The sequence below is a fragment of the Manis pentadactyla genome, chromosome 3, assembly GCF_030020395.1.
Source record: "Manis pentadactyla isolate mManPen7 chromosome 3, mManPen7.hap1, whole genome shotgun sequence".
Taxonomy (NCBI): domain Eukaryota; kingdom Metazoa; phylum Chordata; class Mammalia; order Pholidota; family Manidae; genus Manis; species Manis pentadactyla.
In genome coordinates, this window is record NC_080021.1 from 221,371,472 (window position 1) to 221,387,523 (window position 16,052).

General features: G+C 52.9%; 1 protein-coding gene across 14 annotated transcripts in view; it reads right to left on the minus strand.

The window, feature by feature from the left end:
- PNPLA7 (patatin like phospholipase domain containing 7) overlaps positions 1–16,052 on the minus strand; it is a 64,630-nt gene that overhangs the window by 6,218 nt on the left and 42,360 nt on the right. For all 14 annotated transcript variants that reach the window (XR_008996717.1, XR_005027806.2, XR_008996718.1 and 11 more), the window contains 6 exons: positions 14,973–15,122; positions 9,550–9,613; positions 9,195–9,363; positions 7,762–7,944; positions 7,124–7,242; positions 367–523 (listed from right to left, as the gene is read on the minus strand). Coding sequence is in view for 10 of the 14 variants with exons in the window: in XM_057499276.1 (XP_057355259.1) it covers positions 367–523; positions 7,124–7,242; positions 7,762–7,944; positions 9,195–9,363; positions 9,550–9,613; positions 14,973–15,122 (842 nt within the window). In the remaining 4 variants the exon portion in view is untranslated. The remainder of the gene's footprint in view (positions 1–366; positions 524–7,123; positions 7,243–7,761; positions 7,945–9,194; positions 9,364–9,549; positions 9,614–14,972; positions 15,123–16,052) is intronic.

Here is a 16,052-nt window from a genome sequence, read left to right on the forward strand (position 1 = left end):
CTGGCCTAGGCCTGCCTGTGCTGTTCCCCGTCTCCTCATGGCCCAGGTGTTCCCCTGTGGCCCTGTGGGGCGCCCCCTGCCTCTTGTTCCCAGAGAACTATGGGTAACATTACACTTTTCTTCCAGTGTGCTGACCTCTCTGTGCTGTCCTCAGTGTCCTTTATAAATTAAGACCAGCACCAACAGGAGCTGGCCCCCCGACACTGGCGTTCTTACTCCCTCTGTGCACCCCCTGCACCCTACAAGCCAAGCTCTGAGGCCAGAGCCCTGCAAAACCACGTGCCAGGGCCAAGGGTCCTGAGGCCCTCCTACCCCAGGGCACACAGGAACCCGGCACTGCACCCCAGAGAGGGCGCAGCCCCTCACCTCAGCCCACTGCTTGGCCCGGATCCGTATCTGACTGTAGTTCCGCTCCTCAGCGTACAGGGCGCCCATGAAGGCCCCGATTGATGTCCCTCCAACCATGTCCACGGGGATGCCACACTCCGTCAGGGCCCGGATAACGCCAACCTGGGCACAGCCTCTATGCCAACCGGAGCACAGGGCAGGGAGTAAGTGCCACCCCCAGGGCTGGCTCCCACTGAGCCCCACAGATGGCCGCCCCCAGAGACAGTCGTCCTGATGCATCCCCCTCCCCACCCCAGCAGCTGACTCCTGCATGAGTCACAGAAAACCGAGCAAAGACACCGGCTCAGAGGAGGGCCGCCGGCACTTAGAGGCCCCCTGGTGTCCTGAGGGCAAGACAGCGTCCAGACACTTCTACCCACAGCCTCTGAGAGGCTGTGGAGCTGAACAGGCTTTGGATGGACTTGGGAGGAGCCCACTGGAAAGTGGGGGTCCTGAATGTTCCAAGAGCAACGCCCCAGGGGTCAGGTGAACAGGGCACAGACAACCCCTGACAGGGAAGGGAAAGCCAGCATCTGAAACGGTCACCCTGGGCTCCAAACTACTGTCCCCATTTCTCATATGTGGTGCCCGCCACTCAACCAGAAATTACCACTCGTGAGGAGGAAAGACCACATGACCACAGCCAAGAGAAAAAACACACAACAGAAGTGGACCCAGAGGCAATCAGGGATAATCCTGTCGTCTAACAGGGAACAGAGACGTCAACACAGGCTACAAAGTGGCCGTGGAGCCTAAGGAGAAGTGGCTTGAGCATGTCTCAACCACTCAAGTGGGCGAATGAGTAAACAAAGTGTGGCATACACATATGAAGGATGTCTTTCATCCTTAGAAGGAAATTCTGACACGTTATCAATGGATGAACCTTGAGGGCATTAGGTTAAATGAAAGAAGCCAGACACAGAAGGGCAAATCCTGTAGGACTCACTCATGGCAGGGACCTGGAGCGTCAGATTCAGACCCAGAAAGGAGAAGGGTGGGGACCAGGGGCTGGGGGAGGGGAGGTTAGGGTCTAACAGGTGCAGAATTTCAGGCTGGGATGAAAAAGTTCCAGAGATGTATAGTGACGGTTGCAAACCACTGTGAATATACTTACTGCCACTGAATTTCACACTTAAAAACTGTAAAATGGTAAATTTTTATATGTATATTTTAACACAATAAAAACATATATAATATCACCGCAGAAAAATTAAATACTCAGGTTTAAGCCAAAAAAGTTCAAGACAAGACAAGACTAATAATTTTGGCAGAGAACTAGAAACCATAAAACACAACCAAATGACAACTTTAGAAGCAAAAGATACAATAACTGAAATGAAGAACTCAATGCATGGGTTCAAAAGCAGATTAGACACAGCTAAAGAGAGAAACAGTGAAATAAAGACAGATCAGAAGAAAACATTTATTGCATCATAGAGCATCAACAGAATGGAATATTAAAATAATCTTTTCAAAAATATGTAAAGGGGCTCAGAAAACATCTGTGATCTGGTGCAGAGGGCTGAAAGAGATGGGACAGAAGAGGTCATGGTTTGGAATTTTTTGGAACTGGTGATCAACATCAAGCCTCAGATTCAAGAAGAATTATAAATTCTAAGCATAAATCAAAAGAAAATCATTCCTACATTGTTGAAAATCCAAGGCAGAAAAAACTTTAAACCAGCCTGAGAACAAAAGGACACGCTGCCTTCAGAGGCACAGCACAGACAGCCAACTGCTCCTTCCTTTGCAGTCACGGCAAAGAACACGGACTCACCATCTGGCCTTTTGAAACAATGTCTGCTGGCCCGTAAGTTAAGGGAAAAAAAGAACAATTCAAATCCAAGAGAGCAAAATTAAGAAAATAATAAAGATAAGAGCAGAAATTAATGAACCAGAAAGCAAACATACAACAGATGAGATGAACAAAGCTACAGATCGCTGCCCTGAGAGCCGCTTTGGCTGGGCAGCGCCGGGGAGCAGGGTCTCGATACCGACGTCAGGGCGGAAAGAGGGACAGCTGTACAGATGCTCCAGTCAGAAAGGTGAGAAGCTAGTGTGAGTTTGATGCCGTAAGTAGGAAAATTCAGGAAAACTGGACATATTCCTAGTACAACATAACTTACCAAACCCAACATAAGAAAGAAAAACTGACTGGTATTATCATTATCAAGATAACTAAGTCTTTAATTCCTAAATCCTTACAAAGAAAATTTCATGTCCAGATGGTTTAACTAGTGAATTCTACTAAACACATAAGGGAGAACAACACAAATTTTACATAGAACCATCCAGACAATAGGAAAAGTAGGACTCCTGACTCAGTTTTGAAGCTGGCAAACAAACCTACATGAATTTCAAGACAGGACAAGTGCAGCCCAATCTCAAGCAGTCAAAGGGGATCCAGCGGTAGAGAAATAGGGCTACACATCACGCACAAATGAGTCTATCCCAAGAACGCAATGCTTTCATTTAAAAATCAATAAATGTAAAAGCAGAATAAAGAAGAAAACTTACATGATCTCAACAAATCCACAAAAACAACCATTCATGGAAAAACTTACCAAACTAAGAATAGAAGGGTACTTTCTCAACCTGATGAAGAGCATCTATGAAGCCCACAGCCAAGGTCACACTTCACAGTGAAACTGAACCGAACACCTCCAACACAGGGCGTGCTGAGAGCCCCTCACCACTTCAGCTCAACATGGAAGTGCCAACCAGTGCAATAAGGCAAGAAAAAGCAACAGGCAGCACACACACATTTTGGAAAGAATAAATTCTGTCTGTGTTCTCAGAAGACATAACTGTGTATATAAGAAATTTTTAAAAAACTACAAAGAAGCTACAAGAGTGAATGAGTCCAGCAAGGCTGTAAGATAGGACACTGATTCACAGATATCAGTTGTACTGCTATATACTGGCACAATTTTAAAGTGCGATTTAAGATATCATTTATAGTAGCAAAAAAATCCCATTAAACACTGAGTTGCCTCTAAAATTTACATGGATATGCAAAGGACCCAGAATAGCCAAAACAATTAAAACAGAAAAACACCCACACTCACACCCAACTGAAGGACTTACACTGCCTGATGTCAAGATTACCATCAAGTTACAGAAATCCAGGAAGAGGTGGTGTGGTTAAGGACAGAACACACACCTCGGGGACACACCAGAGCCCAGGTGCAGGCTCCTGCTACACAGAGTCATCTGGTGTCTGACACATACCACACTCCACAGGGAAGGGGTGTTTTCAACAAAAGGTGCTGGGGCAACTGGATAACCATGTGGGAAAAAAACGCCTCAGTGTCACCCCACACTGCTTGCCAGAAACCCAGTCAGGTGGATCTTAGGCCCAAATGTACAGGCTAGAATCACGGTGCTTGTAGAAGAAAACAAGGAACACCTTTGTGACCTTGGGATAGGCAAGAGCTCTCAGAACACCAGAAGTAGTAGTCACTGCAAAAACTGGTAAGTCCCACTTTATCCAAATTAAAAACTGTTCATGAAAGGGTGCCGTTAAGAAAATGAAGTCAAAGATCGAGTGACAATATTAACAATCTGTCTTGCAAAAGACATGTATTTAGGCTACATAAATAACTCTTCTAACTCAATAATAATAAAAGACAAACCATCCATTAAGCATGATTAAAGAACATAAATGGTACTTTTCAAAATAAGATAAGCAAATGGCCAGAGCACGTGACGGGAGTGGTCCTCACAGTGTGCAAGTTTCAGTCACAGCGACACACCACCCCACACCCACTGGAACGGCTGCGATCCGGAATGGTGCAGGAACAAGTGTCAACAAAAATGCGGGCTGCCCAAATTCTCAAATGCTGATGGGGGTGTAAAACTGTGCGACTACCTCACGACTGGGAATTCCACTCCTAGGCATTTACCCAAGAGGAAAGAATATATCTCCTCAAAAAAGATTTGTACAAGCACAGTACTAGCAGCTTTGTTCATAGTAACCCAAACCAGAAAATAACCTCGAAGTCCCCTGACAGGAGGAGGGATGAGCAAAGCCCCGGGACAGTGGGACGTGCTCAGCGGCACCGCTGACGCGGCCAGGCTTCCACAGCCCCGCACGCGCTCCGGGGCCTGAGCGCCACAGGCGCTGCTGCACGATGACGCCTGGGACGCGGGCAGGACGCAGGCACTCAGAGCCCCAGAGAACTCGCCGCTGCATCAGGGGGGCAGAGAGAAGGCCACAACAGAGCGCCCCAACATTAGAAATATTTTAGCAGAAGAGACCATTCAGAAGATACATTCGAGAAAAACCAGCCAGAAAGAGGAACAAAAAGACAGATGGAAACATGGGAAGGAAGATGGGAGACGCCGAGGATCCGTGCAAGATGCCTGATTTCTGGCCACGAGAAGCTCCGGGAGAGAACAGAGAGGTCGCCCTGAGTGGGGATGTGTGGATTTCCAAGCGGGAGATGGCCCACTGGGAGCCCGCCCGGCGTGACTGCGGAGGACAGCAGCACCACAAGAATCAAGGGGCTCTCCCAGCTTCCGGGGAGACAAGCCTCAGGAACAGCAGCACCGGTCTCTCAAGAGCAACGCTGGAGGCTACAGACCGCGGAGCCACACCTCACAGGCCCTCAGGGAGAGGGGCTGCATCTACACTGCTGTACCCAAACCGTGTGGCAGTAGGATGACATTTTCTGCTTCGCATGGTCTACTTTCCCCACCTTTGCATCTTCTTTCTCAGAAGGAAATTTCTAGGGCATGAGCTCTACCAAAATCAGGAATAGATCAAGAAAGAGGAAGACACGGACCCAGCCGAGAGGCAAAGGCAGTTCCCAGGACAGCGGAAGGGAGACCAGACCAGGATCACAGCAATGCGATGGAAAGCGACCGGCAGAGCCAAGTGAGGCAGGAGGCTGGGGGCCAGTGGCTGCCCACGCTTAAGCGGACGTCCCCGCATGTCTGAGCAGGCCGAGTGGAGGCCAGCGCTTCCACGGTGTCTGCGGACAGAGTAATGATACCCAGAAAACTGAGCAAAACGGCGTCACGGTGATTAGCTCCAGGGAAGGAAATGCTGTCATGCCCCACCACATTCCTTAGCTCTGAAAGGGACCCCACTGTCACGGGGGCACGGCAGTGAGTCCTGGCCTAGCGAGGGAGGGAGGGCCCATGGACAGATGGATGGACAGATGGAAGGACTTTGTGTGGGGGAGTGGGTTAGGAACTCAGTGATCTGAAACTGAGAAAGAAAAAGAACAGGGGTGCTGTTTGGAAAGTACATGAGCAAAGAGCTGAGAGAAGGTGAAAGTGCCCACCTTGGGCTCTCTCTGGATTTCACAGCGGGGCAGGAGGGACAGAGGACTGTTAGTTTGTTACACAAATGCTGACCGGCCTTAGAGAATGGCCATATTTCTGTTAAAATGTTATTTTGATTTCAACCGATTTTCATTAGAAGTGCTGATCAGGCCACTGTGATCTGCAAGTCTGTGCCAGCTGCCCCAGGCCCCCCACTGTGCCAGCCCTGCAGAGGGCAGCCTGGGTGCCCCGCCCCGCCCTGCCTGCCCCGCCAGCCACCTTGAGCAAATCATCTGATTTCCTGGGCCCACTGGCTCAGCCTTCAAGCAGAAGCCTGGCACCCGATGATGCTCCAGGATCACCTGAGATAAGTGAGCACAGTGCTCAACACTCCACCCCTCAGGCCAGGGCAGGACTCGGCTCCCTCCCTGGGCAGCAGCGGGCCCAAGGCCCTGCAGCCCAGCACTCACACTGAAATTCGACAAGAAGAGTGGGCCAGGCATGAGCAACAGCCTGACTGGAGGCAGGAGACGTCTTTGAAAGTCTCCACCACAGCGACGCCAAGGGGCTTCTGCCCTTCCAGGGCCCACCCCTGCAGCTTGCTTTGGAAGGGACGCCCTTAGGACACTGGAGGCACCCGGCCAGGCTCCTTCTCCGAGGCATCAGCGGGGCAGCGCTTAGAACCTGGGGCGCTCAGGAGGTCCTGCCATGGTGCTAGCGGGCAGTACATGCCAGCTGGCATGGAGACCCCCTGATCACCTCACCGAGCCAGCAGTGATGTTTCCCCACAGCGGGGGCATGGGAGGATCCACCTCACCAGGCACCCAGCCCAGGCACCGCTCACCCTTTCTCCCTCTGACGGGTGGGGTCTGGCACAGATGTGGTAGGAGGCGCTGCTCTGCCTGCCCACGTACCACATGGGTCCCCAGAAGGCCTTGGCACACCCTTCCCATGACGCCCCTGGGCTCTGTTTCTGCTCCAAGTGCATATTTCTCTTTAGTTCAGGAGAACAGGGGCAGGTGTTAGAATGACAGCTCAGGGCAGAAGTTAGTGGGGTTCAAAGTCCTGCAAGGAGCCCACCAGCCTGAAGAAGTAAAGGGTGCCCCACTACGTCTGGAGCAGATTGGGCTGTCCCTCCACAAAGTGCGTATTAACATGGGAAGAGACTCACCTGGAGCCCAGCGGAAGGACTGGCAAAGGACAAGAACAGAGTTTTCAGAAGAGGAGACATGAATGGTCAACTGGCAGACAGAAACTTCCAGCAAAGACTCAGACAACACAGGAATTTTCTTCTACTGCTTCCTGGGGCCGTGGGATGTGAGGGGAGCCTGCAGGGGCAGGACTCAGCAGCACCCGAGGCGCTGAGAAAGGCTGGCCGGGTGTGGGGCCCACCGAGGGGGTGCCTCTTCACATGCCCACACACACACACGTGCACACAGCTGCACGGGACGGGACGGGCACTCACCTGGCCCCTCCCCCACCAAGCACCAAGGCGACGGCATTGCCGGTCAGCACCCGGGCCAGGCGGGAGAAGTCCGAGTGCTGGTCGGGGGGCCTCTGGAAGACCTGGTCGTACATGTCCACCTGAGAGGGGACAGACGGAGACAGGCGGGCCGAGTCAGCGTCCTGACCTGCTCGGGCTGGTTTCTCCATCCAGACCCACAGCTCTCTCGGACACGGCAGGGTCTGCCTGATACCAGCCCTGTCAGCACCTCAGTTTGCCTGGGAGGAGACCTCAGAGGGCATGTGGGTGAGTGGGCAGAGTGGGCAGCTGGGCCACAGCCCCACGGGCCGGCAGGAGATGACAGAGCCCTTGGGCAGCTTTCCCCAGAGGGGTACCAAGCCCAAGGCCCAGCTGAAATCCTGCCGGCCCCCAGGCTCTGGGCACAGAGGTAGCTGTTAGGATGTGGGCCACTGAGCGGACGGCCAGGGAGGCCGCGGTGTGTGGGCAGCCTCTGGGCCCACCACCGCCTGGCTCCCCGGGCTGAGGATGCCCTACGGAGGGGCCCCAGGACTTGCCCGCAGATTCGCCCAAAGGACACCCTCTGAGGCCTGGGTGGAACAGGAGGCTCTCACACCCACCAGCCCTGCTCCCAGCCTCACCAGCCTGGGCATGCTCCTCCTGGAGAAGACGCGGCGGGGGCAGCAGAGGTGCAGGTGGCCGGAGCACCAGCTGCGCATGTTTAGCCACTCCGCGGTGCGGGCGGGGGCCGGCCCCTCCTGCCGGTGCAGCAGGACCAGCTGCTTCTGGGCTCGCACAGCTGAGTTCTCCAGCATCCGCTCCAGCTGAGGGGGGCAGAGCCGCGGTCAGGCAGCCCAGGTGGACCCGACGACTTGGGCGGGACGGAGCTGAAGGCTGGGATGGGGCCAGGGATAGAGGTCCGTGCTGGACACGGCCTCATCAGCAGGCTGACAGGCTGGGAGGGTCTGAGGGCAGGGGGCCTGTGTCTGTAACCCAGCTCAGCTGTGGAGTACCTGGGGTGCGCCAGGCTAGGCAAGGTGGACACAAGGGAGCTGTGGGGCACCAAGAGGGGGCTGCCTCCCCTCTGCTTCTCTAGGCCCCGTGGGCACACACTGTGGCCTCCCTCACAAGAGATTCGCAGATACTGCCCCCCCGCAAGGGGGCAGCACTCACTGTGCAACAGGCACCCACCTCAGAAATGAGGGGTTCTCAGCTGCCCCAGGATCCGAGGCAGAGCTGGGGATGAGTACAGAGTAATGGGGCAGAAGGAGGGGACAAGGAGACCCCTCCATACCCTCAAAACAAGCAGGGCCGAGTGTTAGAGTCGGGATGGGGAGCCCAGGCCCCACACACGGCAAGGTGACCGTGAAAGCTGCACGCACAACGGGGAGGCGTGTGCAGCGCCAGGCAACCCTGGGGGCACGTTCCCCTAGGGCCCCACTGCCTCTCCAGGTGGGTGACCTGAGGGCACCCTTGCACCTGGCTTGTTACAGTCAAATAACTTCCCAGCTGAGAACAGACAGATGGTGGGCAACTGAACAGCACAAAAACAAATGAAATGTGGATAATTAGTTAAAAAACCTAAGCATTGAGGAAAAAAGGAAGTTTCAAAATGATGTAAATAGAGTACTTTTATACAGAAGTTAGCCCTGTCAACAGTGCCACACACCCACAGCAAAATGTGAAACAGGGACGGAGGTCTGACCTGGCATGAGGCTGCCTGGGGTGGGGGCACCTGCCCTGCTTCAGGCTCGAACCCCCACCGGTGGCTCCCAAAGCATGGGAAGCAGACACCTGGGCATTAGCTCTTATTATCCGCCCCTTCCTGAGCTCCTGAAATATTTCTTTCACAGGAACAGACAGACACTGACAGGTCTGTGACTCCCCATGGCCAGGACCTGACCAGCCTGTGGCCATGGAAGCCATGCCCACCACTGTGGGTCCAGCTCCCCCAGCCCATCACGCAGCCACATGCCTACAGAAGCCACACCCTCTGCCTGACTGCTCCTGCAAAATCATGCCCACTGCGCAGTTGGACCATGCCCAGCCTTGCCCAGCCCTGGGGCCCACTCACCTCGCCCACCGTGGGCTCCTGCTCACCCAGGCCCACGATGAGGATGCAGTCGGCTTGCCGGATGCAGCGCTGGGTCCAGGGTGTGAGGGTGCTGTCTGCCTGGTACAGCACGATGCGGTGCATGTCCTCCTGCTGCCCCAGCCAGCTGGACAGCCGGTACTCATGGACGCTGGAAGGCAGCGACACAAGGCATGCGATGTCAGAGCACCGTGGATGGGGTGGGCAGAAAGGGGGGGCACTGACTGCAGGGGTACAGACACCAGGACATGGGGGGCCACTTCAAGGCTGTGCTTGGACCCGCTGAGAGCAGGCAGCTAAGGTCCACCAGGCTGTTTCCCACATGGAGGCCACATACCTGTCCAGGGCAGCAGAACCCAGGCGCTGTTTTATGTTGTCACTTGTCAGCAGCAGGGTGGGGCCTGAAAACACAACCTATTTTTTGGAAAATGTCCTGGCGGCCTACCTCCAAGGACAAGGGGGGCCTGCCTGCCCACAGAAGCAGCCCCAGGGCCAGCAGACAAGAGTGCCCACTCCCGGCCCTAGAGATCTGCTCTTCCTCAAAGCAATGAGAAGTCTCTGACTTCAAAGAAGTGCCTGTGGCCTGAGGTAACCCATCCCTCTGCCCCCAAAGGAGACCCTCTGGGAAGTGGGTCTGCAAAGTGTGGGAGTGGGTGCTCAGCACCCAGAGCTGGGAGGGCTGCACCAGCTCCAGGGCGCAACAGGTACAGTCTCCACATTACACAGGGGTGGGGGCCTCTCTGAAGTTTGGTCTCCTTGTCCACACAAGAAGTCACATCTCTTCAGCACTGCGACTGTGCATGTGTTGGGGGGGAGGAACACAAGTTTGTAATACGCAGATAATTTCCCAAATCCAGAGGAGTGAGGCTGGCTGGGCTCTAACATGACAGCATTCACTGGAGCTGAGATGCACGTCTTTTCACATTTGTGTCTCTGAAATCAGCACTCATCTTCCATCCACAGTGCCTTAGAGCCACTGTCCACACAGACACTCTGTCAGGGTCTGCACAGCCAGAGGGGCAGTGTCAGAATCTGGGGAGAGGCTACCAGGCTCAGCACAGAAGCCCAGACAGGCAGCACTCAGTGTCAAAGTGCCACCTCCGGACACACTGGGCAGCAAGGACTCAGGACCCTGGGCTGAAGAGGCCCATGGGATGCCCCGCTGAAGTGTGGCTGTCTGCTCTGGCCCCTGCACACAGACAGCTCTGGCTGGGGTGAGGTGAGGGGGCCACACACCTGCTCTGTGGGTCGGGCTGATAGAAGCTACCAGCCTGACAGAGGGAGACCTCTTGGAGCTGGACCATCCCCCATGCCTGACGGCAGGCTCTCCTGGGCACCACCTTTTGGAACCCAAGATGCAGTGGGATAGGCAGGCCATGTCTGGCTCAGGAACAGGGAGGAGCCCAGCCCTGAGGCCTTCAGGGGACCCTGTGCTGGGCTCCACCTCCCCCACACCGTACATCTCCTGCCCTAGAGCCCCCTGCTTGGCCTTGGGGGACTTGAGGGGGCCCTCGGGGAAGTGCGAAGCCCCCTGAAGGTGGTGCTCTGGGCTCCCGAGGCACAGGCTGCAGCTCCCATCCCTGGGAGGGGTCTGCGTGAGGCCCAGGTGGTGGGTGCAGGGCAGCGAGGAGACACGGGACTGCTCCTGGGCACTCAGTCTCCGGCTCTGTGGGGCCTGGCGGGAGGCGGCATCCAGCCAGCCTGGACAGTCACTGCGGCCTGCCACCAAACAGCTTCTTGCCCAAACTCTGGGAAATGAAGGAAACGCAACGACAACTTCGAGCACTAGAGTAAAGTGACTCCCAACCTTGAAGCCTCACTCAGCAAACAGACATCTCTCGACTTCTGACAAAGGCATAGCAGGGGCAATGTTCAGTCCTTCTGAATGAGGCCTCTGGGTCGGCTGAAGGCCCTGTGGATAAAATGAAACTTGACCTTCCCCCTCATGACCAAAATCAATCCAGGATGAATGGTTAACTTAAAGGAAAGGTGAAACCATTAAGTTTTAGAAGAACACCCCCATGATTTGGGGCAGGGTGAGATTTCTTCAGTAAAATGCAAAGAGTAGCAACAGTAAAGGGGAACAATGATAAATTGGCCTACATTGGAATTAAGAACTTCTGTTTGTCAAAAGACATCATTAGAAGAATAAAAGAACAAGTCACAGGAGTGACAGATACCTGCTACATGTGCATCCAGAAAATGAACTGTATCCTGTACAGAAAGAACTCTACCCATCCACAAGGAAAAGGTGGAAACCTGATAAAAAGGGTGAGTACCCATTTGTGGAGTATAACAACAAAAGAAAACTGAAGGAACAAAACAGCAGCAGACTCAAAGACTCCAAGAAGGGACTAGGGGTAACTGAAGGGAAAGGTGGGTGGTTTGGGAGGAAGAAGGGTATTGAGGGGCACTCTGATCAGCACACATAACATAGGCAGGTCATGGGGAAGGTGGAGACGAGTAGTGACTCTATAGCATCTTACGACGCTGATGGACAGGGACAGCGATGGTGGGGGGAAGAGGACTTGATAACATGGGTGGATGATGAAACCTCAATGTCATTCATGTGAAACCTTCATAAGATTGTATATCAATGATACTTTAATGAAATAAATAAATAAACAAACAAACAAATAAATAAAGTGCCTGGACAGACACTTACACAACACGGTGTTCAGCGGCCAGTAAGGCAATGGGCTCCGTCATCACTGTGAAATGCAAACTAAACCACAACAAGACGCCACTGCACAGTCACCAAAATGCACAGAGGAAAGACTCACTGTGCAGAACACAGGTTCTTCTCAGGTGCACAGAACATTCCCCAGGATGGACTGTACGTTAGGCCACAAACTTTAAGAGACTGAAATTCTACAAAGTATCTGTGCTGATCACGATGGTATGAAATTGAAAATCAGTAACAGTAGGAGAAATGGAAAATTCACAAATATGTGGAAGTTGAACAACAGCCAACTGACCAGTGGGTAAAGAAACCACAGGGAAGCCAAAAACACTGAGACAGATGCGAACGGAGATGAGAGTCCACAGCCAGGGACGCGGCCTAGACAGAGCTCAGAGGGAGACCTGCAGCTCCAGGTGTCCCCAGCGAGAGACCACCTCAAATCAACGGCTGCACTTCACACCTTGAGTGACTATTAAAAGAGTATCAGGCTAAACCCAGAGCTAACAGAAGGAAGGGACAGCATAAAGATCAGAACAGAGATAAATAACACAAAGAACAGAGAAAAATCAACGAAACCAAAAGTTGGTTCTTTTTTGAGTGAATCAACAAAACTGATAACCTTTCGTTAGATGAATGAAGAAAAAAAGAAGACTCAAAATTACTAAAATCAGAAATGACAATGGGGTATCACTAACTCACAGACATAAAGAGGTGTATGAAAAAGTACTGTGACAATGGGGTGGCCTGGATGAAAGGGACACTTCCCCAGAGACACACGGCCTCCACGACGGATCCAGGAAGAAAGCATGTGAGCAGACCTGTCACCAGGAAGAAGATGGGATCTGCAATAATAGTAACAACCCAACGAAGAAAAGCCCTGGATGAGATGGCTGCACTGGTGATTCTGTCAGACATTTAAATGCCCCCCAAATACTGAAGAGGGCCACTTCTTAACTCATTCCATGGGGCCAGCATTACACTGATACCAAAGCCACTATGAGACCCTGTGGCTTGAGAAAACTGAAGACAAATAACCTTTATGAACGCTGATGCAAAACTCAGCGAAGTCCTAGCTAACTAAACCCAGCAATACACTCGGAGGAGCACGCTGTGACCAGGTGGGCCTGTCCATCAGAGTGTACAGACCACACTACCAGAACAAAGGGGAATAGCCCATATGATCAATTCAGTTAAGGCAGAAAAAGCACTGATAACATTCAGCATCTTTTCATGATAACAACACTCAACAAGCTCTAAGTAGAAAGAGCCTTCTTTAACATATTAAAGGCCACACATAAAAAATGGACAGTGAACACCACACCCAGTGGTGAGCAGCCAGGAGCTCTCTGAGGTCAGGACCAAGACGAGAGCGACTGCTTTCCCCACGGCTATTCAGCCAGTCCTGGAGGGCCTGGCCACGGCAACCAGGCCAGAGAAAAGAAAAGACAACAAAACTGGAAAGGAAGAAGCAAGACTGTTAGGCAGAAAAACAGGTATGAGCCAGTGGAGGGAGAATAAGGTCAGTGAAGCCCAGTAAATGGGACTCAAAGAGTTAACTGGGTAAAACCAGAGAGCCAGAAAGGACTCACGGAGCTAATTAATTAATTAGTTGAAGCTCCAAAGGCCAGGAGTGACTTGGAAAGTCAGGTATTCCCCAGACAGAGAAAAGTATGCTGGCCCAGACCACTGCATCCCTCAGACCACATCACTGCATCACTTAGATGATGCCATTGTAAACTGCGACCTGCTGAAAGGCCCAGCTTATTCTTTAACTTAATCGACATGCTCTTCTTCCTCTTCTTCCAGCCCCGTAATCAAGTAACTTTGTAACCAGGAGAGGAGACAGAGCTGCAAGTGTAAATGAACCTATGTGGACAAAGAATGCTGAGATCCAGGCCAACAGTCACCTAAACAACCCTACTCTTAAGAAAAAGCTTCAAAGGAATTATGACATATGTGTACATCATGCCTTATGCTGACTCTTACCCAAAAGGCCCTATAAAACCCCAGACCCCAAGCCTTTAAATGCACCTCCTCTCTGAGGCTGCCCACACTCCCCTTTCTTCGAGTGCTCATCTCTCTTCTACTCCAGGTAAATAGCGAGGGGCTGCTGGGAGCTCTGACCTGGGGCCTGCAGGCTCCTGTCATCGCCTGGGTGGCCCAGAGGGACCTGCAGCTGAAGAAGGGTCGAGCTCCTAGCAGCCTGCCGGAAAATCACCTGTCTTTGCCTTTGGGAAGTTCTCAGAACATAAGCTCACTCCAGCCAGTGCTCTGCGGCTCCCCCAAATCCTGGGGTGGCAGGGACTGGGTTCCTGGCTTCAGGAGCTGGTGGGGATCATGCCCCGTGCTGAGCAGCAGTGCGGTGAGCGTCCCTTTCCACCCTCTGCTCTGCCTTCTTCTCTGCCTTATTCAAGCAAACCTGCCTGTCTGCCCTGACTGGCCGGCTCCTCCCTAGGCATGGGCACAAGTAAAACCTTAACTCTGCTCCACCACTGTGTCTCTGCCCTTCAGTTCTTTGCTGCGACGAGATAAGGACTGAGGAGAGCAAACCCAACCCAACAGGCGCGTCACTGTCCGCAGACAACACGAACACACACAGAAAATCCTAAAGACCTTCACCAGCTATTAGAATTAATAAATGAATTCAACTTCTTGTTCTTGAATCACAAAGTTTAACAGCTGTCAAGAATTTGGAAACACAGCTCAAGCTTCCTGACCCCAGCCAAGGTCTGCCACACAGTCAGCTGGCTCAGCCCACCACCCCACTGCCAATTGCGAGGCAGCCCCAAGATGGGCCCCCGGCGGGGCGGGTGCATCTCTGTGCCAGGCCCTGAGGCCGAGGCCTCCAGGAGGCTCTAACCTGAGGATCAGCCTGCGGTGCAACACACACAAGCTCCTGGGGACCAGGCTTGCCTGTGGAGACTGCCTGGTGGCGCCTGATGGAAGGGCTGCTTGCTGTGGATAGCCCCTGTCCCCAGCGCCCCCCAGGGCTGAACTGCACTTCAGAGGAACCATGAGGACCCACAGGCAGGAGAAGGGGTCTGGCCGGACCCCAGGCCACCCTGGGCAGGGCTTACCAATGGCACTGAGGGCGTGCGTGAGCTCCAGCGCGAAGGCAGTGAGGGGCACGTCCTCCGACACAGGCATGGCAGCTACCGTGGAGAGGTTGCTGGCGGGGTTCCCTGAGTCCCACTTGCTGGCTGCGGTATGTAGCCCAAACTGGTGACCTGCAAAGCACAGGGTCATGTATTGGACTGAGGGGTCAGGCTGCCATGTAGTGGACTGTGAGGGTCTCTGTGTCTCTAGAGAACACCAGGGCACAGGCCAGCAGCCTGGGAGGAGGGGCCCCTGCACCAGGGTCAGCTTCACATCTGAGTGACCGGAGCTTCTCCGGGCCTGCCTTTCCTGCTACAGTGCCCAACCGTGCTGGGAGCACCCTTGCTCTTGATGCACACCAGGACTTGGCCCCCAGGGGAGCCTGTGGCAAGAGGCCTGGCATACAGAAAGGAACGTGAGGCCCAGAAAAAACAAATGAAAACATTCTGCCAGGTGAGGACCTGTTCTTTGAATCCCTCCAAGAGTTTTTGCCCAACTCACTGTAAAAACAGTAAACAATGTGGTATCAACAGACATTTCTATTGTGTCTTGTCTGCATGGAATTTCCAGATGCTGGGAGGAGACACAGAACACCTGTGGGAAGGTCAGGGCTCGGTCCCAGGGGCAGACAGCAGAGCCTCTGAGAACAAAATATGGCATGGCAGACCAGAGGTATATGGCGAAGACCTTAAGGATGGTATCAACATTCAAACACAGTCCAGGAAAGAGGGCCTGGCCATACTCTGCGAATATAAGCACACTGGCAGTCTGCTAAACCAGAAGACTTAAATGGGAGCCAGACGCTCACAATATTCAAAATACAGGACACTAACCAAAATTACCAGGCTTACCAAGAACCAGGAAAATCTAAACTAGAATGAGAAAAGATCATTGACAAGAAAAAAATGACACGTCACAGAATTTGGAATTACTTGACAAGGACAGTAAGTAACAGTAACTAGCCAGAAGGAACATCATGAATAGTCTTGAAACAAAGGCAGAATTAAAATAGCTGAACTAAAACACTCTCCAGATGAGCTTATGAGTAGAATCAAAAGACA